Here is a 24,336-nt window from a genome sequence, read left to right as displayed (position 1 = left end):
GGAGGAGGAGGAGGAAACAGCCAGGTGGGTGGCTCACGCCTGTAGAGGAGGAGGAGGAGGAAACAGCCAGGCGTGGTGGCTCACACGCCTGTAAAAGAGGAGGAGGAGGAGGAAACAGCCAGGCGTGGTGGCTCATGGCTGTAAAAGAGGAGGAGGAGGAAACAGCCAGGCGGGTGGCTCACACCTGTAAAAGAGGAGGAGGAGGAGGACAGCCAGGCGACCTGGCTCATGCTTGTAGAGGCAGAGGAGGAGGAGGAAACACCCATGTGCAATGGCTCACACCTGTTGAGGAGGAAGGACCAGCCAGGCGGGTGACTCACACACCTGTAAAAGAGGAGGAGGAGGAAACAGCCAGGCGAGGTGGCTCACACGCCTGTAAAAGAGGAGGAGGAAACAGCCAGGCAAGGTGGCTCACACGCCTGTAAAGGAGGAGGAGGAGGAAACAACCAGGTGAGGTGGCTCATGCTTGTAGAGGAGGAGGAGGAAACACCCATGTGCAATGGCTCACCCCTGTTGAGGAGGAAGAAACAGCCAGGCGAGGTGACTCACGTGCCTGTAAAAGAGGAGGAAACAGCCAGGCGAGGTGACTCACACGCCTGTAAAAGAGGAGGAGGAAACAGCCAGGCGAGGTGGCTCACACCTGTAAAGGAGGAAGAGGAGAAAGAAATAGCCAGGCAGTGGCTCCTGCATTTAAATGCCGAGGAGGAAGAAAAGAATGAACCAGTCAAGGTGGTTCAATCAAATGCGCATTTGTCTCAGATGAGCAGAGGAATGACTTAGAGTTCAGTAAAGTTTTCGGGGCTCACAAGGAATTTCCTAGCAGGCAAATTTGGTAGGAGGTATGTAGTGTTTTGTTTTGTTTTTTTCTTTTTTTGAGACAACCTAACTCTGTGGACCAGGCTGGAGTGCAGTGGCATGATCTCAGCTCACTGCAACCTCCTCCTCCCGGCTTCAGGCGATTCTCCTGCCTCAGCCTCCCGAGTAACTAGGATTACAGGCAAGCACCACCATGCCCAGTTAATTTTTTATATTTTCAGTAGAGACAGGTGTATCACCAGGTTGGCTAACCTGGTCTCCAACTCCTGACTTCAGGTTATCCGCCCACCTCAGCCTCCCAAAGTGGGATGAGCCACTGCATTTGGCCCCTCTCCCTGTATCTTCATATGCCTGCAACCCCAAGAGAGGGCTCCTGGCTCCTTGGTTAGGGTCCGGGCCCCAGAGGCCCAGGGTCAAGGCTATGGCACCATCCCAAGAACATTCTTCTCTTCAAGTGGCTGCATCTGACAGGCATGGATGCTACAGGCTGGGGCCTGCTCGAATTCCTGCTGTGGAAGGCAAGAGAAGGTGCTCCTTGATGAACGAGAGATCCCACTGATCTCAGGAGTTCTGTCCTGGCCTGCAGCCCATCTTCGTCCAGTGGGTTCTGGGGTGGGGAGCCGACCTTGCCCTTCTTGGCTGGGGTTGAGGGTTCCGCTTACCCAAAGGTATAGCCTGGGGTTACAGCTGCAGTTCCCACTGGGCAGCACCGGGCCCCGCCCTGCCCCTGCAGGCCTGGCACTTGTCCTCAGCAAAGATGGCTTGGACGGCCCTAGGCGCCTAACGCAACCCTTCCGCTGGGCTCCTCCCGTGCTGCTCTTAGCCCCATAGACGGCGGCCTAGCCGTGGAGCGGAAAGTGTGACCCGGTGGACAGGGTGGCCTGGACGGCGCTCTGGCCACTGTTGTATGGCTGCGCTTTGGCGCTGCAAGGTGGGATGCTGTACCCCTGGGAGAGCATGTTGCGGGAGCGCAAGGAGCTGGGTGGCCTCTGGAGCTTCTGCTCCGACTTGGACAACCGAAGCGGGGCATTAAGGAGCAGTGGTACCCCTGGCAGCTGCAGGAGGTGAGGACTCCGGGCAGGGCCGGGAGGCACTTCGTTGACTACCTACCCTGCCTTAAGATGTAGTTTGCTGTAGCCCCAAACTCCTGGCTCAAGCAATCCTTCCACTTCAGCCTCCCAAGTAGCTGGGGCTGCTGGGGCTGCAGGCAAGCACCACCAGACTTGGCTCATTTTTTGTATTTTTAGGGAAGAAGTGGTTTCCCTATGTTACCCAGGCTGGTCTTGAACTCCTGGGCTCAAGCGATCCTTCCACCTCAGCCTCCCCAAGTGTTAGGATTACAGGTGTGACCACTGTGCCTGGCCAAAAAAATCTTTTTTTCAATTAAAAAAAAAGTACTGGACACGGCGGCTAACGCCTGTAATCCCAGCACTTTGGGAGGCCGAGTCGAGTGGATTACCTGAGGGAGTAGGTGCGACTTCTACAATTGGTTTGGTGGAAATCAAATCCAAGTACAAGTACAGCCGATAGCAAGGGGACCAGACCTTCTGCGATGGTGAGTGATAGCATCCCCAAAAGTTAAAAATGCCAGTTGCATGACAGTTCTCCCGTGACTGGTTAATAGGGTGATAGTCACTAGTCCATCGAGGTGTCTTATTTAAGGGGAACATGTGGACGATCTTAGTTTTATGACCCTGAGGTAAGAACCAGATGCCAGGTATAGTTTCAGTACAGTCACCCGCAAGTATTCCGAGCCCAGAGCGAGGAGGGTAACACGCCCGAGTGGGATGATGATTTCTCAGAGGTTGGTAGATTAAGAGACCAAAATTTGGTAGGAGATATCCATGTTGGCGAGGGTGGTTTTGACTGAAATATGCTATGTCAAATATGCTATAACAAATGAATGTACTATGTAATATTAAGAATTTTGAGTGCTGGTCGATATCCATGTAGAACTAGTTCTGTGTGTAAGTGTAGTATTATGTATGATAGTTAAGAAATTGTGAACACTTGCTTATATGCATGTGGAGCAAGCTTGTAATGTCATCTAATCTGTGAATGTACTGTGCACAATCAAGCATTAGCAGTACTATATATTCATGGGGACTAGCAGTAATGCACAAAGTACATAAAAGTATTAATGTATTAGTGCTGATGGTCAGTACTTACATAGAAATTAAAATGGGTGCTGAAAAGAATACAGAGAATAGTTTAATTAGAATCTCAGCTTTGGGTGTTGATGGTGAAGTGGGAATGCTTTTTCTCTGAGTTGCCCTGGGGAGGGACTCTCCATTTCTGGTTTACAAGACTGGCGTATTGGATTATACTACAAGGGCAGTTTCATTCAAGTAGTTTATTCTTGATTAGGGCAGTGAGTGGTATGAGAACAAGAATAATAGAGAAATATCTCATAGATGCTGTCTGTCCGATGGTAATGAAAGGATGTTCTTGGCTGTCCTCCGATCCATGTGAGTGTGAGTAGGTCGGTGACTGAGATTCAGAACAGATATTGCCTTAATGGGCAGAATATTATGCTTTGTTGTTTGGATGTGTAGAGTGCAGGAATAACTGCTAGAAGGAGAGTGGATAATAGAAGGGCCAGTACACCTCCTAGTTTATTGGGGATGGACCGTAAGATTGTGTATGCAAATAAAAAGTATCACTCTGGTTTAATGTGGGGCAGGGTATTTAGGGGGTTGACTAAGGTGTAATTATCTGTGTCACTCAGGAGGTCAGGTGAGAAACGATACTAGAATTATTAAAAGGAGGAGGAGAAAAATTAAACCTAGAATAGCTTTGGTTGTATAGTAAGGGTGGAAGGTGATTTTGTTGGAATGTGATGGAATTTCTGAAGGGTTATTAGACCCTGTTTCGTGTAGGAATAAAAGGTGGAGAATTGTTAGGGCTATGATGATGAAAGGTAAGATGAAATGGAAGGTGAAGAATTGTGTAAGAGGGGCTTTGTCAACTGAAAATCCACCTCCGATTCATTGGACAAGGTCAGTTCCAGTATATAGGATGGCTGATAGGTTTGTGATTACTGTAGCGCCTCAGAATGATATTTGGCCTCATGGAAGCACATAGCCTATAAATGCTGTTGCTGTGGTTGTGAGTAGGAGGATAATGCCAATATTTCTGGTTTCTAAATATATGAATAACCTATAATATAAGCCTCCACCAACGTGTAGGAAGAGGCAGACGAAGAATGTTGAAGAGCTGTTAGTGTGAAAATAGCGGACTCTTCAGCTGTAGTCCACATCTTGGTTAATATGGGCAACAGAAGAGAAAGCAATTGAGGTATCGGGTGTGTAGTGTATGGCCAGAAATAACGCGTGATGATCTGGAGGATTAAGCAGGTACCAAGAAGTGAGCCGAAGTTTCATCATATAGAGATATTAGATGGTGTGGGGAGATCAATGAATGAGTAATTAATGATTTTTATTAGTGGGCTTGTTTTACATATAATGGTCATTAGTGTTCTTATAGTTGAAGTACAATGATGGCTTTTCAGATCAGTCATGGCTATAATCCATGTGGGATAGTGACATAGGCTTTTTTCTTACTAAGTGTTCTTTTGTTATGGGATTTGTGGTTTTTTTCTAAACCTTCTCCTATTTATGGGGACTTAGGGTTCATTCTTAGTGCTGCTGTAGGTTGTGTTATTGTGTTGAACCATGGTGGGGCTTTTATGGGATTAATAGTCTTTTTGATTTATTTGGGGGGGATGATGGTTGTTTTTGGTTATACTGTGGCAATGGCTATTGAGGAATACCCTGAGTAATGAGGATCAAGTATTGAAGTTTTAGAAACTTTATTATTGGGGCTACTAATAGAGTTGGTGTTACTTTGATGAATAGTGAGTATGATGGGGTGGTGATCATAGTTAATTTTGTGAGTGTGGGAAGTTGAATAATCTTTGAGGGTGAGGGCCCAGGGCTGATTCATGAGGATTCTGCAGGTGCGGGTGCTTTATATAATTATGGATGTTGATTGGTGGTAGTTGCTGGTTGAACATTGTTTGTTAGTATTTATGTTGCAGTTGAAATTACTCAGGGTAATAGATAATTAAGAGCAAAGTTAGAAAGGATGGAATAAAAAAAGAGAGGAAATAAAATGTAATTAGGCCTCTTTGAGTAGTTATGGTAATGGAGGCTGTGATTTGGGTCTGTGGAATTGTCTTTGGTAAGGACTTTTCTAGTCCAATTAGGTCTAGCAGAAGTGCTGGCAGGTTTTGGCTTGTAGATAGGTTTGAGTGAGGGGTTGTGTGGTGAACTGTGATTGAGTAGAATCATAATATATTGGAGAAGCTGAATGTTTGTAATGGATATTTTATCTTAAGATTATTAGTTATAAAACTAAGTTCCATTGCCAGTAAGAGTCCTAGGATGGTTACCCCTTGGGCTGTGAGTTTTAGGGGAGGTGGTATTGTTGTTTGCAGGGGATGAAGTAGGGATTATGCTCTTGGTAATGAGAAAATCAGTGAAGATACTGCTGACTGTAAGGCATTTAATTGGGTTTATTAGGGAAGAGTTATTTACATCAATGCTGATTAGGGTTGGGAAATGGGGTTGTCCTATTAGAGCAAGGAAAATAATTTGGATACTATAGACACTTGTTAGGGAGGCGGCAATAAGAGTAGTAGAGAGGGCTCAGGCATTGGTATATGATGTGTTTGTGGTTTTGATAATGAGATCTTTAGAGTAAAATCCTGTGAGGAAAGGCATACCTGTAAATGCCAGGCTGCCAATAATAAGGGAGGAGGAAGTAAGGGGTAAAGTCTTAAATAGTCCTCCTATTTTTCGGATATCTTGTTCATCATTGAGGTTATGGATGATGGATCCTGAACATATAAATAATATAGGTTTAAAAAAGGCGTGGGTGTAGATGTGTAGGAATGCCAGGTGTGGTTGATTCATGCCAGTTATAACTATTATAAGGCCTAGTTGACTTGAGATGGGGAATGCTACGATTTTGTTGATACCATTTTGTGTTAGAGCACAGATTGCTGTAAATAAGGTGGTAATAGCCCCTAAACAGAGGGTAAGGGTTTGGATTAATATACTATTTTCTATTAAGGAGTAGAAGCGGATAAGCAGGAAAACTCCTGCTACAGCTATAGTGCTACAGTGGAGTAGGGCTGAGACTGGGGTTGGGCCTTCCATGGTCAAAGGAAGTCAGGGATGGAGGCCAAATTGAGCTGATTTTCCTGCTGCTGCTAAGAGAAGGCCAATTAATGGAAGAAGATCGGGGGTAGGATTTAGGATAAATGCTTGTTGAGGTTCTCATATATTGGAGGAGAGAAATCATGCTATAGCTAAAATGAAGCCAATATCGCCAATGCGGTTATGCAGAATCGCTTGGAGGGCTGCTGTATTAGCATCTGCTCAGCTCTGTCATCAGCCAATTAGTAAAAAAGACTAATTCCTATGCCTTTGCATCCAATAAAAAGTTGAAAAAGATTGTTGGCGATAACTAGAATTAATATTTTGGTGAGGAAAATAAGTAAATATTTGAAAAATTGATGTTAGGATCTGATTTTATGTATCATATTGAGAATTCTCTAATAGATCAGGTGACAAATAGTGCTACTGAGATAAATATTATGGAGAAGTAGCCTAGTTTGAAGCTTAATGAGAGTTTGAGGGTTTGGATTGTTACTGGATGTCAGTTTGAGATGATGGCTTCTGGGTCTATATACACAAACATTGTGGGAATGAGGCTAATGGTGAAGGTGCATGAGATAGATATTTTCACGTAATATGGGTACAAGTTCTTGTGAGGGTTGATTAAGATAGTAATAATTGGTAAGGTTAAGGAGATTAAGGTTATAGTAATGGAAAAATACATGATTATTACTTTTATTTGGAGTTGCACCAGTATTTTTGGTTCCTAAGACCTGTGGATAGCTCTTATCCTCTAAAACTTGAGAACGCCATGTTGTTAGGCATGGGGCCAGGAGTTAGCAGTTCTTGCATAATTTCTCAGTAAATAAGAAGTTGCAGACTTCTATCAGTAGAGCCACAATCTAATGTTTTGATTAAAGTATCTTTACAGGGTATAAAACCTGTAATAATCTTAAGGTTTAGGGATAATAGAATAGGTGCAAGGTGTGTAAGTATTAGTATATTTTCTCATGTAAAGGAAGTTTAATACTGTTAATGTAATATGTAAGTGTTCCTCGTTGTGTTGTGATAAGCATGTGTAGGGAATAAAGGGCTGTGATTAATATATTAAGTCCTATAAACATAATGGTGGTTTGATCAGGAGAATGAAGCCACTATTACAAAGAGTTCTCCTATTAGATTAATGTTAGGGCCTAAGGCAAAGTCAGTAAGATTTGCTACAAAAATCATCAAATTGTAGCAATTTGTGGGAGTTATGTGGGAGCGATTAGTGGGAGTAGTGTTTGAAGCCCTCGAGAGAGTAATATGATTCGGCTATGGATTCACTTGTAGTTTGAATTTGCTAGGCAGAATAGTAAGGACAAAGGAAGTCCATTGGCAATTATGAGGGTAATTGCACCGGTAAAGCTTCAGGGAGTTTGAATGAGAATAGCCATAATAACAAGTGCTACATGGCTTATGGAGGAATATGCAATAAGTGATTTTAGATCAGTTTGTCATAGAGAAATAGAGCTTATCATAACTATACCTCATAAGGATAACATGAGGAAGGGGTAGGCTGTATATTCTGTTGGGTGCTGAGGATAAGGGTAAGCGTATTATGCCATAGCTGCCTAGTTTTAGGAGAACCGCTACAAGTACTATTGTGCTGGCAATAGGAACTTCTGCGTGGGCTTTAGGAAGTCATAGGTGAAGTCCATATAGGGATAATTTTACTATACAACCCATAATACATGCTAATCATGTAAGGTTATTGGATCAGGAAATTAATAGTTCTTGGGTATTAAATATTATTATGTTCAGTAAACTGAGGGCATTTTGAGTATAAATAAGTATAATAAGTAGGGGGAGAGATCCCACTAGTGTATAAAATAAGACATATGAACTTGCATTGAGGCATTCTGGTTGGTTATCCCAGAGGATGATGATAATTAAGGTAGGGATAAGTGTAGCTTCAAAGAGAATATAAAATATAATTAGTTGTCTGGCTGTGAATGCTATAATTTTAAAAAATTGTAGGGAAATCAATAAAGAAATATAGAGCTTTTTCCATGGGGGTGACTCGTTGGAGAGGTGGTACTGGCTTGCTATAATTGTAAGAGGTAGTAGTCAGGCTGTTAAGATTAGAAGGGATGTGATGTCAGCGATCAGAAGAGAAGGTTAATGAGAAGTTGAATAGATTGTCATTGAATTGATTAAAAAATAATAGGGCAATGAAGCTGATGATTAGGCTGTGAATAGTCTTATAGATTCAGATTGTAGAGTTTTTAGAGAGTCATGTTATTGGTAGCAGTATAATTGTTGGAATAATAATTTTTAGCATTGAAGTAAATTTAGGTTATATACATAGTCTAGGCCATACGTGTTGGAGATTGAAACTGGTAAGGCAAAGCCCACTGCGGCTTCACAGGCAGCAAATACTAGGAGGGTAATAGGTATTATGAATGCTAGGGTGAAATAGATATTTAAGGTTATAAGGGTATTTATGATGAATAATCATAATAATATTCCTTCTAAGTGTAATCTCATAATCTAATGAGTCGAAATCATTTATTTTGGCTTAAACTATCTACCAATTCAGTTCAATCTAATCCTTTTTGAACTCATTCATAAGTTAACCCTAGGACTAAAATGATGACTAGTATAAGGGCTGTGCTGATTATTAGTGTCAGGTTGCTTGTTTGAAGGGCTCATGGCAAGAGTAGTAGTAGGGCAATTTCTAAGTCAAATAGGAATGTGATGGCTACTAGAACAAATTTTACGGAGAAAGGAATGCGGGTGGGTCAAATCTACATTCGTAGGGGCTGGATTTTTCTATATAAATATGAAATTGTGGGAGCCAAAATGTAATAACTGTTAGTGATAGGGCTGATAGGGTGTTGATTACTAGGGCTAGTATTAGGTTAATTACTCTTTTTCAGATGTCAAAACTAATTGATTGGAAGTCAATGGTACTGTTTATATTAAAAGAGTAAGATCCTCATCAGTAAATAGAAATATACAAGAATAGTCATACTACATCTACAGAGTGTCAGTATCAGGCAGCGGCTTCAAAGCCAACTTGATGGCTAGATGTAAAGTGGTATTTTAATTGGCAGAGGAGACAGATAGTGAGGAATGTTGATCCAATAATGACATGAAGTCCGTGAAAGCTTGTAGCTATAAAGAATGTTGAGCCATAAATTCCATCAGAAATAGCAAAGGGAGCCTCAAAGTATTCTGAGACTTGTAGGAGGGCGAAGTAAATCTAAGGTAATTGTGGTAAGTAATGCTTGAATTATTTGTTTTCGATTATTTTCTGTTAGGCTGTGATGGGCTCAAGTAATCGAAACCCCTGATTCAAGTAATACAGATGTATTCAGGAGAGGTACTTCCAGAGGGTCGACGGGAGAAATGCCTGTTGGGGGTCAGTGTCCTTCTAATTCTGGAGTAGGGGCTAGACTAGAATGGTAGAATGCCAGAAGAACCCAGCAAAGAACAATGCTTCTGAGATAACAAATAGGACTATTCCATATCGGAGGCCTTTTTGAACAATTGTATGGTGACCTTGAAATGTACTTTCTCAGATAGTGTCACATCACCATTGATATATAGTCAGTGTATTGGTTAGTAGGCCTAAGGTTAAAAGAGTAATAGAGTTAAAGTGAAATCGTATAGCTAGGCTGGATGTTATTAGGAGAGCTGAGAGAGGCCCTGTTAAGGCCAAGGACTGGGTTTGATTAAATGATAGGTGTGTGTTTGGTGGGTCATTATGTGTTGTCATATAAATAAAGGCTTACTAATAGCATAAAGACATAAGCTTGGATAAGGGCCACAGCGAAGATAGAATTAGAATAATAAGGGTGACTGAAGCTGTGGGAAGGTTAATAGTTGATACTAGTGCAGCTCCTCCAATTAAGTGTATGTGTGACTGGCTGTAATGTTGACTGTTAAACGTACAGCTAGTGCCATTGGTTAAATAAGTAGACTAATGGTTCCGATGATTACTAGTATAGGGACAAGTGGTCTGGGTGTGCCTGATGGTAGGAAGTGAGCTAAGGAGTTTTTAGTTTTAAAGTAGAAGCCTGTGATTACTGCGCCTGCTCATAAGGGGATTGCTATACCTAGGTTTATTGATAGTTGGGTAGTTGGTGTAAATGAGTGGGGTAGAAGCCCAAGGAGATTGATTAAGGTAATAAAGAGAATTAGGGATATTAGTATAAGGGATCAGGTTCGTCCTTTAATATTATGTGTAATTATTACTTGTTTTAGAACAAGTTGAACTAGTCATTGTTGAATAGAAATCAATTGGTTATTGATTAGATAGTTGGAGGTTGGAAGGAGTGTGGTGAGAAACAAGATGATGAGTGCTGCTGTGTGTAAACCTAGGATTATCAGGGCAGTAAATGAGGTGAACAGATTTTCATTCATTTTAGTTCTCAAGCATTGTTACATTTTTGTGTTTTAATTATTTTTGGTGTGGGGGTGTATGGCAAATGAACTTTGATAGTTTTAATTGAATAATGGAGAATAAAGTTATGATTGTTGATATAATAATAATAGATCATGTGGAAAGTACCTAGTTGAGGCATTCACTGTAGAGAAGTGTGATTTCTCTCGGCCTTTAACTGAAAAGGTTAACGCTGGGGTAGCTTTACAGTGAGATTATAGTGTGGATATAGACCGAGTTTTGAACGTTTTTAATGGGACTAATTCTAGAACAACAGGTATAAAAACTGTGGTTAGATCCACAAATTTCTGAGCATTGTCCATAGTAGAGGCCTGGTCGTATAGCGGTTAAGGCAGATTGGTTTAAGTGTCCAGGTATTGCATCTGCTTTGAACCCTAATGAGGGAATAGTTCATGAGTGCAGGACATCTTCGGAGATTAACATGCGGATGGGAGTTTCTATTGAGAGGATTGTTTGGTTATTGAATTCGAGGAGTTGAAGTTCATCTGGTTTTAAGTTGGCTGTTGGAAGTATATAAGAATTGAAGCTTAATTCTTCATAATCTGTATACTCGTAGCTTCACTACCATTGATGTCCAATTGTTTTAACAGTGAGAGAAGGGTTATTGATTTCATCTGTTATATACAGGCTGTGTAGGGATGGGAGGGCAATTAAGATTAAGATGATAGCAGGCAAGATAGTTCAGACAGTCTCTATTTCTTAGGCATCTATGGTGCTAGTATGAATCAATTTTGTTGTGAGTATTAGAGAAATAATGTATAGAACCAGGGAGCTAATTAGGAAAATAATTATAAGAGTGTGATCATGGAAGGTAAGTAGTTCTTCTGTAATAGGGAATGAAGCGTCTTGAAGACCTAATTGAATTGGATGGGCCATTAAGATATATAGGGCTTAACCTACAACTTAACTTTGACAAAGTTATGAAATAACTTTACTAATAGGTTATTGAGAAAGTCATAGAGGTTGTGGGATTGGCTTGAAACAGTCTGTGGAGGTTCAATTCCTTCCTTTTTCGCTCAGGTCTTCATGTAGGTTGGTTGTTCAAATGCTTTATATTTTTGGAAAACCTGATAGGAGATAAAAGTAGGTCCCCAGTGAATTACCCATTTTATTATGATATAATATCCTTTTTTGTCTCGTGTGTTTTGACTTAAACTATATATTATAAAATATGACAGCTTTTGACTTAATATAATTCTCCACCTCTCATTTGGTTAACATTTGCATGGAATGTCTTTTTCCATCCTGCCACTTTCAGTCTATTTTCATCATTAGATCTGAGGTGAGTCTCTTGGAGACATGACATAGGTGGATTTTGTTTTCTAAATTTTTTTAAAAAAAAATCCCTTTATGTAATATTTGCCTTTTGATTGGGAAGTTTAGTCCATGCGTATTTTAATACTTTTCTGAAAGGAAATGACTTACAATTACCATTTTATTGTTTTATTTGACTGTTGTACCTATTTTGTCCCTATTCACTTTGTATTCCTTTGTGTCTTGTTGATATTTGTAGTGACATGCTTTGTTCTTTTATTTTCTGTTGTGTAGCTGCATTTTCTTTATGGTTCCCATGTAAATTACATAAAAATCTCTTAAAGTTACAACTGTATATTTTAAACTGGTAACAACTTGCCCTCAGTTGCATACAAAAATGCTTGCTCATTACATCTGCCCTTAACTTATAATGTCACTAAGTATATTATATATTAATGGGTGTTTTAATTTTCATGATGTCTTTCAGATTTTAAAGCACAATTGTTTTCTGCCTAATTATCATAATACTACAAAGTTTTACTTTTGTGTACGTGCATATCTTTCCCAGAGGGTCGTGTATTTTTATATGATTTGGTTTGTTTTCTATTATTTTAAATTTTGAATGGGAAAGACTTCTTTTTGCATTTCTTGTAGGACAGTTATATTGCTGATGTACTTTCTCAGCATTATCTTGGAAAATCTTTATTTTAAAAAATTTTGTAGGACAGTTTTGCTAAAAGTTTTTTTTTTTTTTTTTTTACTTCAGCACTTGGAATATGTAACTCAACTCTCTTCTGCAGGGTTTTTGTTCAAAAAATTCACTGATAATCTTGCAGGAGCATGCATATAGGTGATTCATCTCTTTTGTCTTTCTGCATTCAAGATTCTTTTCTGTGACTTTCAAAACTTTGCTCATATTATAGTGTCTTGTTATGTGTCTCTTTATCCGAGTTGGAGTTTGTTGAGTTTCAGTTTTTAATATTTTTTTCTTACATTAGATAATTTCTCAGTCATTTTTTGTATGTCTTCTCTAAAACTTGTTTCTTTTTGTCATTTTGTTGATATTCTTATTTCTCTAGTTACACTTAGTTGTCTGTGTTCCCATGTTAAACACTGAGCATAATTGAGATGGTTGTGTTGATTTTTTCAGATAATTTATACAGCTTAATTTCTTTACGGTTGATTTCTGCATACTTGTTTCTTTGATTGGGCCATCTTAGTCTGATACTTTGTATACATTCTAACATTTGGTTGAGAAATGAGGCAGACTCCATCTCAAAAATAAATAAATAAATAAATAAATAAATAAATAAATAACCACCTATCACAGTCTGTATAAAGTGGCTTTCTTTCCTGCAGTGTCTGACACCAATTTACCAGGATAGATATTGAGAATTTCTCAAACCTGTTCTTAAGATGTCTCTTCCCTAGATTTGTGTTCCCTTTATTGGGTTATGTGGATTTGCCCATGTTTCTGCTTAAGAGCCTGTAATTAGTTGGTACACCGGCTGTTTCTCTGTGGTCCTACAGTCTCTCTGCTGCTTTAAAATCATTTCCCTTTTCTCTCACAGACACTACCCTGTCATTCAAAGTATAGCACCATTTCTTTCAGCACTCTGTGTCCCTGTAAACAGAAACCAGTCTTTGGAAAGACCCCACAAAGCCGGAAGTATGGACCCATGTGCCACTATTTTTTTTTTTTTTTTTTTGCTTTTTAGAGAGAAGCCAGGAGTTGAGAGTTTACACTTAAAGGCATTATTCTGTATTGGGGAGGAGGTGGGTAAATGTAACAAATGTTCCATTGTCTTTTATGTGGCTCTTAGCATCATTCTCATCTATGGCACTGCAATCTCTTAACTGGTTTTTAGAACTCTTACAAAGGCATTTTGGTTAATATATTTTTGTTATGTTTCCATGTCTATTAAGGAATTTGGGCATGTGGTATTATGCCATCTTATTGTGCTTGGTATAATTTTATATTTTGTATTTGTAAAGTGTATTCTCCTGAGTCTAATCAGTGGTACAATTCATTTTTATTTCTTTTAGCTGTATCCTCTCATTTTACTCCAGACCTTTTGCCTGAGCAAAGCATAAAACATTTATTCCCAAAAGTGATACTGAGAAGATACGAAAGCTATGGCACTGAAAATTTAAACTTAAGAAAAGACTGGACAAGTGTGGGTGAGTGTAAGGGACAGAAAAAAAGTTATAATGGACTTAACCAATATTTATCAACTAGTCTTAGCAAAATCTTCCAATGCAATGAATGTAGCAAAGCTTTTAACTGGTGCTCAATCCTTAAGAGAATTTTCATACAGGAGAGAAACCATACAAATGTGAGGAATGTGGCAAAGCCGTTAACTGGTTCTCAAACCTTACTCAAAATAAGATAATTCATACTGTAGGGAAACCCTACAAATGTGAAGAATGTGGCAAAGCCTTTAATCAGTGCTCACACCTTATTGGACATAAAAGAATTCATACTGGAGAGAAACCTTACACATGTGAAGAATGTGGCAAAGCCTTCACCCAGGGCTTACATCTCACTGGACACAAGGCAACTCATACTGAAGGAAACCCTACGCATGTGAAGAATACGGCAGAACTTTTAGCTGGTTCTCATACTTTTCTCAATGTAAGGGAATTCATACTGAAGAGAAACACTACAATTGTGAAGAATGTGGAAAAGCTTTTATGCATGGCTCAATCCTGACTAAAAACAAGAGGATTCATACTGTAGAGAAATGCTACAATGGTGAAGAATGTGGCAAAACCTTGAACCAGAGCTCACATCTTATTGGACATAAGAGAATTCATACTGGAAGAAAACCCTACAATGGTGAAGAATGTGGAAAAGCTTTTATGCATGGCTCAATCCTTATTAAACATAAAAGAATTCATACTGGAGAGAAATGCTACAGATATGAAGAATGTGGCAAAGCCTTTAACCAGAGCTCACATCTTATTGGACACAAGATAATTCATACTGGAGAGCAACGCTATAAATGTGAAAAATGTGGCAAAGCCTTTAACTGGTTCTCAAACCTTACTAAACGTAAGAGAATTCATACTGGAGAGAACCCCTAGAATTGTAAAGAATGGGGTAAGTCTTTGACCAATGCTCAGTCCTTACTGAATGTAAGATAATTCACATGATAGAGAACCCCTACAATTGTAGGGAATGTAGCAATAGTTTTAATTTGTGCTCAACTTTTACTGTAAGTGAATTCATTCTGGAGAGAAACCCTACCAAGGTAAAAAATGTGGCAAAACCATTAATGAATGCTGACATCACAATCTACAGCAATGATTTCATCCTAAATAAAAGTGGTATTAATGTAATGACTGTTGAAGGATCTTTCACAAAATAGAACCCTTAATGTGCATGAGATTATTTTGGTGAAGGAAAGCACTGCAAATATAAAGAAAGGCACAATACCTTACTTATACCACAGATTGTATTGTACACTGGAAAATTTATACTGAAGGGAAACTCTCCGGGAGTTCCTCAGACTTTCTGTTGGGGAGAAACCCTATGGATGTAATAAATGTGGAAAAACTTCTGTTCCATACATGTACCTTAGAAAACACTGGAGAGTTTCTACTAGAATATATTATACAGATTTAGAAACTGTGAAAAATACATTAGAAACCAAGCCTAAGTAAACGTTATAGATTGACAGTAGAAAGCACCAAGGCAGTAAGAATTTGAGACATTGCTCTAATCAGTGTTGATTATAGATAATAATTTAAAATAGGTTGCTTACTTGTATGTAAGTTTAAATGGAGAAGGAGATTGATTTTCTCTTTGGACAGTTATAAATTACATTCAAATTATACTTTTGGGGATTGGAATAATTACAATTACTTTGAAAAGCAAATATTTATGTCAAGTAAACTCACAAATTTCTTGATGTTATATCATCGTTTCTAGTGCTCATGTGAAAGCACGTGGTTAATGGTTTCTGCATCAGAGCTCGGAGACATCTGCACCATTAATACACTTTTCCGTGGAACACTGAGGACACTTGAATGTAAGACGCATGAAGAAAATCTAGGCGGAGAGGCCCTTTATAACAGTGTAGTAAGTGATTTGTGAGGTAGTTGTTCAGGATAATACGATTATGCATTGTAGGAGAAGAGAAACATTTTGAATCTTAGAAGTGAATTGTTTTACTAGTTACACATAAAAATAATGAAATACTGTGGAGTTTAAAATGCTTTTTGACATATTATTTGAACTTAATTTATTTTAATGGAACAAAGTTGTTTTTAATGTCTTAAGACTATTTTCCATGGAATGAAATGCATCTTACCACCAGCATTAACCTATCCCACCTTATCCCATGTTGTAGGTAACTGATGGTCACAATATACTATTGGATAGCATAGTGGAGGGTAGCATAGTACAATGACATCTTTTGTAATCCCTCCTCTCAGTGGAATATTGTTACCAGAGGTAATATTTTTATTTTTTTCTTGTTTTTGTAACTATAGGATCATTATGATGGTTACAATAAAGATTACATAAGACTATAATAAAATATATTCACATATTTCTGAATTCTGATTATTTTAAAATTTTATTCTTTATTTTTTCTGAGTGTGCCCACTCTAGTCTGCAAAACACAGATTTTTAGTTTTGATTTACATGGGTTTACATATACAAATATATCACTTTATAGATAAACTTCAGGTGTAAGAGATTTGTGGTGAATGTAGTATGTTTGTGTGTAAGTGTGTACCTATTTTGAGAAGAAAAACATCAGATCAATACAGATTAATTTTTTTTTTTTTTTTTTTTTTTTTTTTTTTTGAGATGGAGTCTCGCTGTGTCGCCCAGGCTGGAGTGCAGTGGCCGGATCTCAGCTCACTGCAAGCTCTGCCTCCCGGGTTTTTACGCCATTCTCCTGCCTCAGCCTCCCGAGTAGCCGGGACTACAGGCGCCCGCCACCTCGCCCGGCTAGTTTTTTGTATTTTTTTAGTAGAGACGGGGTTTCACCGTGTTAGCCAGGATGGTCTCGAACTCCTGACCTCGTGATCCGCCCGTCTCGGCCTCCCAAAGTGCTGGGATTACAGGCTTGAGCCACCGCGCCCGGCCCAATACAGATAAATTTTAAAAGTGTTGATAATTTACTAGGCAGGTCAAAACCTCAAAGATTCTGAAAACAAATCTGTTTTCTCTGCTTTGTATTGAATTCATTTATCTAAAATCTTATGGCCCCTTGGCTCAGAATCTCTTTGGAAATCCTTTGTGTTTTTCTTGCCTGTTTCTTATGCTGGACCTAGTATATAATTTTCTCATTCCAAGGTTCATGTAGTATTCTTTATATGATGTCCTCTGTGATTGTAAGAATGACTTTTATGAAATTTAATAGTGCTCAGAAAATAACTTTTAGACGTTAGTGTTTCTACAGCGAGTGTTTTTAAGTTACATTCATTCTTTTTCTTTTCATTGGAGAACTCCATTTAAGCCACTTTTTCTTTTGTGATTGTTCTTTTTGTAATTGACATAATCAAGTTTATTGAGCTAATTTGTTTATGTAAACAATAGGAGGCTTCCTACACCATGAGGTTGTTTTGGCACAAAAATGAACATACACAGGGCAGTGCTCGCTGTGTAATAGAAGCTCCATAATTAGCAGTAAACATGCAGAGGCCCAGGGACTGTCATTTGTTCACTGAATTATGCCAGGCATCTAGAAAACTGACTTTACACATTGTGCTGAAAGTATATGTCTTTAATAAACAAACCTCAACAAGAACCTCCTCAGATAGCTGAGTTGGGTAGGGACTCCTCTTTCAGCATCCTAGAAAGTTTGTCTTTCTGTGTCAAGGACAAAATCCAGCTAGAAAGAATCTCAAATGTGGTTTACCAATGCAAAAACAGCTTTGCTTTTTATGTGCATTTTCCAAATGTTGAGGGACACAGACCAATGAGGCAGAGGACTTCTTGGGCAAAAAGACAGGAAAAAAAAAAAAAAAAAATATATATATATATATATAAAAGCAACCAGAGCATCCTAAGTAGTCTTTGTACGGAGCCAGGCACCAGGCATCTGCTTACTGTGTCTTATGCCGTTTAGTCCCTATAATAACTCTGAGGTTCATCTTTCCGCTTTTCAGAGGCGTAGACAGGCTCAGAGAGCTGCAGTTATATCCTTAATACCCACCTGGTAGCTTGCAGAGTCACCACTGTTTCTTGGAGGAGACAGACACCTACTAAATAGCTGGCCTGGGAACTGTGCATTGGTGGTGAGGTCCTGGTAGGAGCCCAGGAAGGTGGTAAAGGAGAATATGGCTCAACCTGGAAGTCTAGTACCAGAGGCTCATTTAGCTTCTCCCTTGTACCTGGCTGGGAGTATCTGGATTATTCTCAAGGTTTCGGGTAGACTTATTTTTATATGGAGGGGAACAAGAAGAGGCATATGGTCAATGACAGCACTGTGAACCACTGGCCGTTTGGGGGCTGCGGCTTATACCAAGAAGGTCCTATTTTTCAGAGACTTGTGCATGTGGAGGACACAGGTGTCCGTGGTGAAGAAGGTTCTAGGCTTCCAAAGTTTTATGTGGGCCAGGTGCAGTGGCTCATGCTTGTAATACCAGCACTTTGGGAGTCCAATGTGTGTGGATCACCTGAGGTCAAGAGATCAAGACCAGCCTGATCAACACGGTGAAACCCTGCCTCTACTAATAATACAAAAAATTAGCCAGGTGTGGTGGCAGGCACCTGTAATCCCAGCTACTCAGGAGGCTGAGGCAGGAGAATCACTTGAACCCAGGAGGTAGAGGTTGCAGTGAGCCAAGATCGCACCATTGCCCTCCAGCCTGGGTGACAAGAGTGAAACTCCATCTGAAAATCAAAGAAACAAAGACAAGAAAGTTTTATGTGGCGGTGTTAAGCCATTAACACTGTCAAGGCATCTTCATGATACTTTGTCCTCTGTGGAGCACCAGCACCCACCTATATTAACAGCCTGTACAAAGAGAATTATCCCAGAGAGTCCTCAAAAAACGTCGTTCTTATAGAGTTGGGAAAACACAGGTTCAACAGCACATGGGTCAGAACTGAGAACTGTAAACAGTGAGGCCTGCAAGAAATTTCCCTCAAGCTTCTGGAGACTCTGTCTGCTCCTCACGTGGATGGAAATGGCCTCAAGAAGCCTCATTTTTTATTTTAGAAACAGTGCACAGGGCAAGACAGCCTAGGAATACTTTTTTGACTTTAGCAATACAGTTTTTTAACATTAAAAGGAACTTTGCCAAACAACTGCAATTCCAGACATGACAAGGGGGCATATGCTGGGAGAGTCCAGGATGGGAGAAAGCCCATTTAAAGGGCCAAGAATCGAAGCAGATGACTCAGGGAAAGCACATATGTATGAAGCAATTCAAAGATGACTCAAAAATTTCGGTCGGAAAACTGGAAATCACCATGATTTTATTTGCCACATGGATACCAGATTGGCAACAAATTAAAAGAAAGTGAACATCCGGGAGAATCTAGATTCAGGGAAGCAGCTACATTCAGACATTGCTGGTGGCAGTGTACCTTCCAAAGCCCTTTTGGAAAGTGATCGGTCTATAGCTATTACAATTTTACATGTGCATATCCTTCCACCGAGTAATCTCCTGGGAGTTTGTCATCTACAAGGGAATAATATGTCCAGTGGGCTGAGTGGTGTCCCCTCCCCGAAGTTCACGTTCTCACACTCAGTGCCTCAGAATGTCACTAGTTTTGAGTTTATTGGAGTGGACCCAAATCCAATATGACTGGAGTCCTTATTAGAAGAGGCAGTAAGGACGCAGAGATAGAAGTCAGCTATCTACAAGCCAAGAAGAGAGTTCGCAGAGAAACCATCCCAGCTAACAGCTTGTTGGATTTCTATTCTCCAGAATTGTGGAAAACTAAGTTTCTGCTGTTAAAGTCCTTCAGTCTGCAGTGGTGTGTATGGACGCTCTAGCAGATGGTTACAGACTACTGGGGCACATATAGGATGTTTCCTGAAGAGTGGCCGAAATTGAAACAGAAGATCATCATGTCCAGGCTCCACCTGCATTGCAAGGCTGAACTGCTGAGGGAAATGGCCTCCTTCATGGAATATTATGAAGCCATGTGAGGTTGCAGCTCCAGCCCTGATGGGGCTACAGGAATGAGTTCTGTGGGATAACCAATACATAGAGCAGCTTAACCATCCTTCCTCCCCCTTTTGGCTCCCTTTTTGTGTAAAAAGCATACTAGAGTGTGGACTTTTAAATCTTAAAGTTCTGGCAGGGCAGGGGGGTTGCCTGCTGAAGGAAACACATGGGGTGGGTGTTTAAAACAATATAAATAGGCTGGGCATTGTGTTTCATGCTTGTAATCCTAGCACTTTGGAAGGCTGAGGCAGGCAGATCACCTGAAGTCAAGAGTCAGGACCAGCCTGGCTAACATGGTGAAACCCTGTCTCTCCTAAAAATACAAAAATTAGTTGGGTGTGGTGGCACCTGCCTGCAATCTCAGCTGCCTGGGAGGCTGAGGCAGTAGAATTGCTGGAACCTGGGAGGCAGAGGTTGCAGTGAGCAGAGATCGGGCCACTGCACTCCAACCTGGGTGACAGAGTGAGACCTCTGTCTCAAAAAAAAAACAAAACAAAACAAACAAACAAAAAACTATGTAGGTAGCAACACAAAAAGGCACTCATGGCCTAGTGTAAACAAGACAAAACTATTTCTCTCCTCTTACTACAACTATGTGAGCAAGAACTTAGCATCAAACCAAATTTCTGTTGGAGACGAATGAAGGTCCAGTTGTTTTGGGCGGGAACTGTGGGTCACTTAGGTGTGAAAGCACTGAGGCAGAGGCAATGGAGTTTCCATATTTGAGTCTGGGTCCTGGGCCTGCCCTGATTTTCTTGGATTCCTGTCTGAGATGACCCCTCTGTTCCTACTGTCGCCCCACAGCAGTGCTGGCCATGGGTGGTGGCATGGTGCTCCTGCCCTTTGTCCAAGGAGATGGAGTGGTTGAACCTATTACTTATTTTTACTGATCTGCGTGAAGCTGTGCAAGGAGAGTGCCCAGCAGCTGGGCCAAAAGGTGTCAGTAACCTGCCTGGCTATTTCTGCAGGGAGAAAGCCCAATTAAAAATTCTGCTCCCTAGATCAGACACATAAGAGCATCTGCATAGACTTCCAGCCAGAGAGAAAACCAGATTACAGTGTGAAGTCTTGGGGTTAGCATCTGAGTGGACAAACTTGTTCCCCAACACTCACTTCTTATCCTGCCAGCCATGACCTGGAATGTGATCTTGGTAGACCCATCAGATTCCCAACACCTGACAGCCTGCTCCTGTCCAGGGAGGGAAGCCTCATCTCTGGCTCCCCTAACACATGGTGATGGGCAGGAATGTGGGGTTGCCCAGGTGGGATCTTAGGCGAGGTCTGGCCTGGATGAGTCTGCCCTGAGCTGCCCTGTGTTACTTATGGGTGCCCCCTGTCAAGTGACGCCCTCACTTCAAGCCTTCCACAGATGAGAGCCTCAGGAAGTCAGGATATAGCAGGAGAACATCTTGCTCTTGAGCGTCTCCATGAAATTAGCTTGATACAGGGCTGTGTCTAGAATAAGGGCTTCTGGTTACCAGAGTTTGAAGTTCTGGTGGGTCTGTCACCAAGGACATGAGGTTACTTGAAAGTTCCCTCACCTGGGCCCCTTCCTTCAGTATGACCTGCTCACAGGCTCTGCTGGGGTCCTGACTACTCAGCCTCCTTAACCATATCAACTTCTAGAACTGTCTTAATTGCAAATGACATAATCTGTTATATAAAAACGTGTAAGAGTTTCACTAAAATACCACTAGAATTAATAAGTTAATCAGTGTCAGAAGATACAAGATACACATAAAAAATTATACTTAAAGCAACCAACAATGAAAATAAAATATATACATTTGATTTATAATAGCTTCAAAAATAATTAGAAAAAGTAATGTAAGTGCAACAATTTTACAGTTTTTTTTTGTTGTTTTGTTTTTGTTTTTGTTTTTGTTTTTGTTTTTGTTTTGTGGACAAGATCTTGCTCTGTTGCCCAGGATGGAGTGCAGTGGTGTGATCACAGCTCACTGCAGTCTCCACCTCCTGGACTCAATTGATCCACCTGCCTCAGCCTCAGCAGTAGTTGGGACTACAGGTGTGTGCCACCATGCCTGACTAATGTTTGTATTTCTTGTAGAGACAGGTTTCTCCATGTTCCCCACTCTGGTCTCCAACTAGGCTCAAGCAATCTGCCTGCTTCTGCCTACTATAGTGTTGGGATTATAGTCGGGAGCCACCATGCCTGGCCTACACTTAATTTTTATTAATACTGAAAGAAATCAAGATCTGAAATAATTGAAAGGTGTCTAATTTTTAAGGATGAAAATACTTAATATTTCCAAGATAACAATATCCCACAAATGGACCGAGAAATTCGATATAATCCCTTCAAATTCCCCACTATGTTTTTATGTAGAAATTGACAACTCTCTCCCCAGCAAAACCGATATAGATATGCACAGGAAACCAAATACAGGAAATGATCTTGAAGAACAAATGACTTCCACTTCCCAATACAAATTCTTATTGCAGGCCAGGCGTGGTAGGTCACACCTGTAATCCCAGGACTTTGGGAGGCCGAGGGGGGCGGATCACTTGAGGTCAGGAGCTCCAAATCAGTCTGGTCAACATGGTGAAACTCTATCTCTACTAAAAATATAAAAATTAGGTGGGCGTGGTCGTGGGTGCCTGTAATCCCAGCTACTTGGCAGGCTGAGGCAGAAGAATTGCTTGAACCCAGGAGGAGGAGGTTGCTGTGAGCTGAGATCACAGCAATACACTGCATCATGGGTGACAGAGTGGGACTCCATCTCAGAAAAAAAAAGAGGAAATCTTACTGCAAAGAATAATGGCTGTTACCTCACTTCCTCCCCACTTTTCTTCCTCTGTGAAGACAGTATTACAGAGTAACTTGAACACTCTTGTGATACGACCAGCTTCAGCTTCAGGTTTTTCCCTGCAGGCTTCAACCCAAGCCAGGGTCTCGACCATTCCCAGGTGCTGATAAAAATGTTTAGGATGTTGCCCACAGCATCGAAAGAAACTAGCCCTGGCCCGAGGCCAAATTCCTTAAACCTTCATGTGAACTCCATAACCAGACCCACTCATTGCAGACATACTTGGGTAGAATATCTCTGATTCGTGCCTTGCAAGGATACGCTGCAACCCCTCTGTGTTGGTTCCTCTAATGCATGCTTTGGACAGACCACTCTGGGCTTCAGGGCTTCTTTCTTTGGAATTCCAACTGCCCCATTTCAGGATGGTTTGGGGTAGTGTCTTGTGGGAATTCCGCTTCTGTCACTTTTGGGGCAACTCCAGCCACTGGTTCAGCCTGAGGGAAGAGCTGGTGTAGTGGGCATTACTCTAAAGAATGGGCTGGGAGGCCGGGCATGGTGACTCACGCCTGTAATCTGAGCACTTTGGGAGGCTGAGGTGGGCAGATCAGGAGGTCAGGAGTTCGAGACCAGCCTGGCCAACATGGTGAAATCCTATCTCTACTAAAAATACAAAAATTACCCAGGTGTGGTGATGGGTGCCTGTAATCCTAGCTACTGGGGAGGCTGTGGCAGCAAAATTGCTTGAACCTGGGAGGTGGAGTTTGCAGTGAGCCAAGGCCACTGTACTCCAGCCTGGGTCAGAGACTGTGTCTCTAAAAAAAAAAAGAAAAGAAAAAAAGAAAAGGGCTAGGGAAAACAGGACCCTTCTGGGGAGATCCCAGGATGCCTGCAAGTGCCTATGTGAGGCTCTGTCAGCCGCTGCCTGATGCCTGCAGGCTGCCCTGCCCTGTGAGTGCCAAGATGCTGTGAAAGCTCCAGCAGGCTAGAGGAGGCTGATGGGTTAAAAATTGCCAAGGAGCCCAGACCTCAGCGGGTGGAAAGGGGTTAGGCTGGCCTCTCCCATGGGCAGGCCACCTAAGAACAAAGGCTCTGCTGGGGGCCGAGAGCAAAGTCCCTGAGTTAGAGGAGGAGGAATTGCGCCTGGAGAAAGACCTGCCCACTGTCGCCCACTGTTAGTTGCCCCTGTGGAGGTTAAATGGAAGAAAGACTCTATGGAGAGGTGCTGGGGAGCCTGCAGCCTCAGGCCTACTTCTGAGGGTGGCTTTTGATGGTAGTGGCAGCAGGGGCTCTGAGTCCCATTTTCTGTGGCAGGCAGAGAAAAAAAAAAGAGAAGCTGCACCACCTGCCCCACACTCACCTCAGGCTCACTGTGGCTCTAGGTGGTCTGAGGCGGTAGCTGGGCCAGGCCTTGAGGGGCAGGGCTGAGGGCCACAGCAGTGGCTGTTTTGGTGTAGACAGCAGGCATGGCTGATACTGGGACCCGTGCGGGCCAGGAGTAGAATTTTTGTGGCTGGGGATGGAGTGTGGGTGCCAGTGTGAGGAGCAGGCTGGTCTCGCCGCCTCTTCCCTCTCCCAGGAGGGGAGCAAACTCTGCAGCCCCCAACATGACAGGAAGGCCAATGTTCTCAATGTTGGGCCATTGAAGGGGACCAGAGGCCCCATGTGGCTAGAATGAGTCACTGGCCCCTTCAGAGCAAGCAATGAGATTTGTCTCTGAAGGGTCTACATCTTCCCAATACCCGAGCACATGCTGGAGACAAACATTCTCCTGAGAACTGTCCTTGAG

The 24,336-nt window shown here is 41.4% G+C and overlaps 1 protein-coding gene across 45 annotated transcripts in view; it reads left to right on the top strand.

Moving 5' to 3' along the window:
* LOC105466295 (argininosuccinate lyase-like) overlaps positions 1 to 24,336 on the top strand; it is a 177,962-nt gene that overhangs the window by 66,185 nt on the left and 87,441 nt on the right. For 3 of the 45 annotated variants that reach the window (XR_011622527.1, XR_011622521.1, XM_071095262.1), the window contains one exon: positions 13,690 to 14,094. The exons of 40 other annotated variants lie outside the window; for them this stretch is intronic. Coding sequence is in view for 1 of the 5 variants with exons in the window: in XM_071095262.1 (XP_070951363.1) it covers positions 13,690 to 13,737 (48 nt within the window). In the remaining 4 variants the exon portion in view is untranslated. Of the gene's footprint in view, positions 1 to 1,271; positions 11,561 to 13,689; positions 14,095 to 15,577; positions 24,168 to 24,336 lie in introns of those variants that run through there. 2 more of the 45 variants (XR_011622502.1, XR_011622524.1) reach the window with 2 other exon arrangements.

Source organism: Macaca nemestrina, chromosome 4, assembly GCF_043159975.1.
Source record: "Macaca nemestrina isolate mMacNem1 chromosome 4, mMacNem.hap1, whole genome shotgun sequence".
Lineage (NCBI taxonomy): Eukaryota > Metazoa > Chordata > Mammalia > Primates > Cercopithecidae > Macaca > Macaca nemestrina.
Note: the sequence above shows the minus strand (reverse complement) of the source record. Positions and strands in the feature narration are given on the sequence as shown.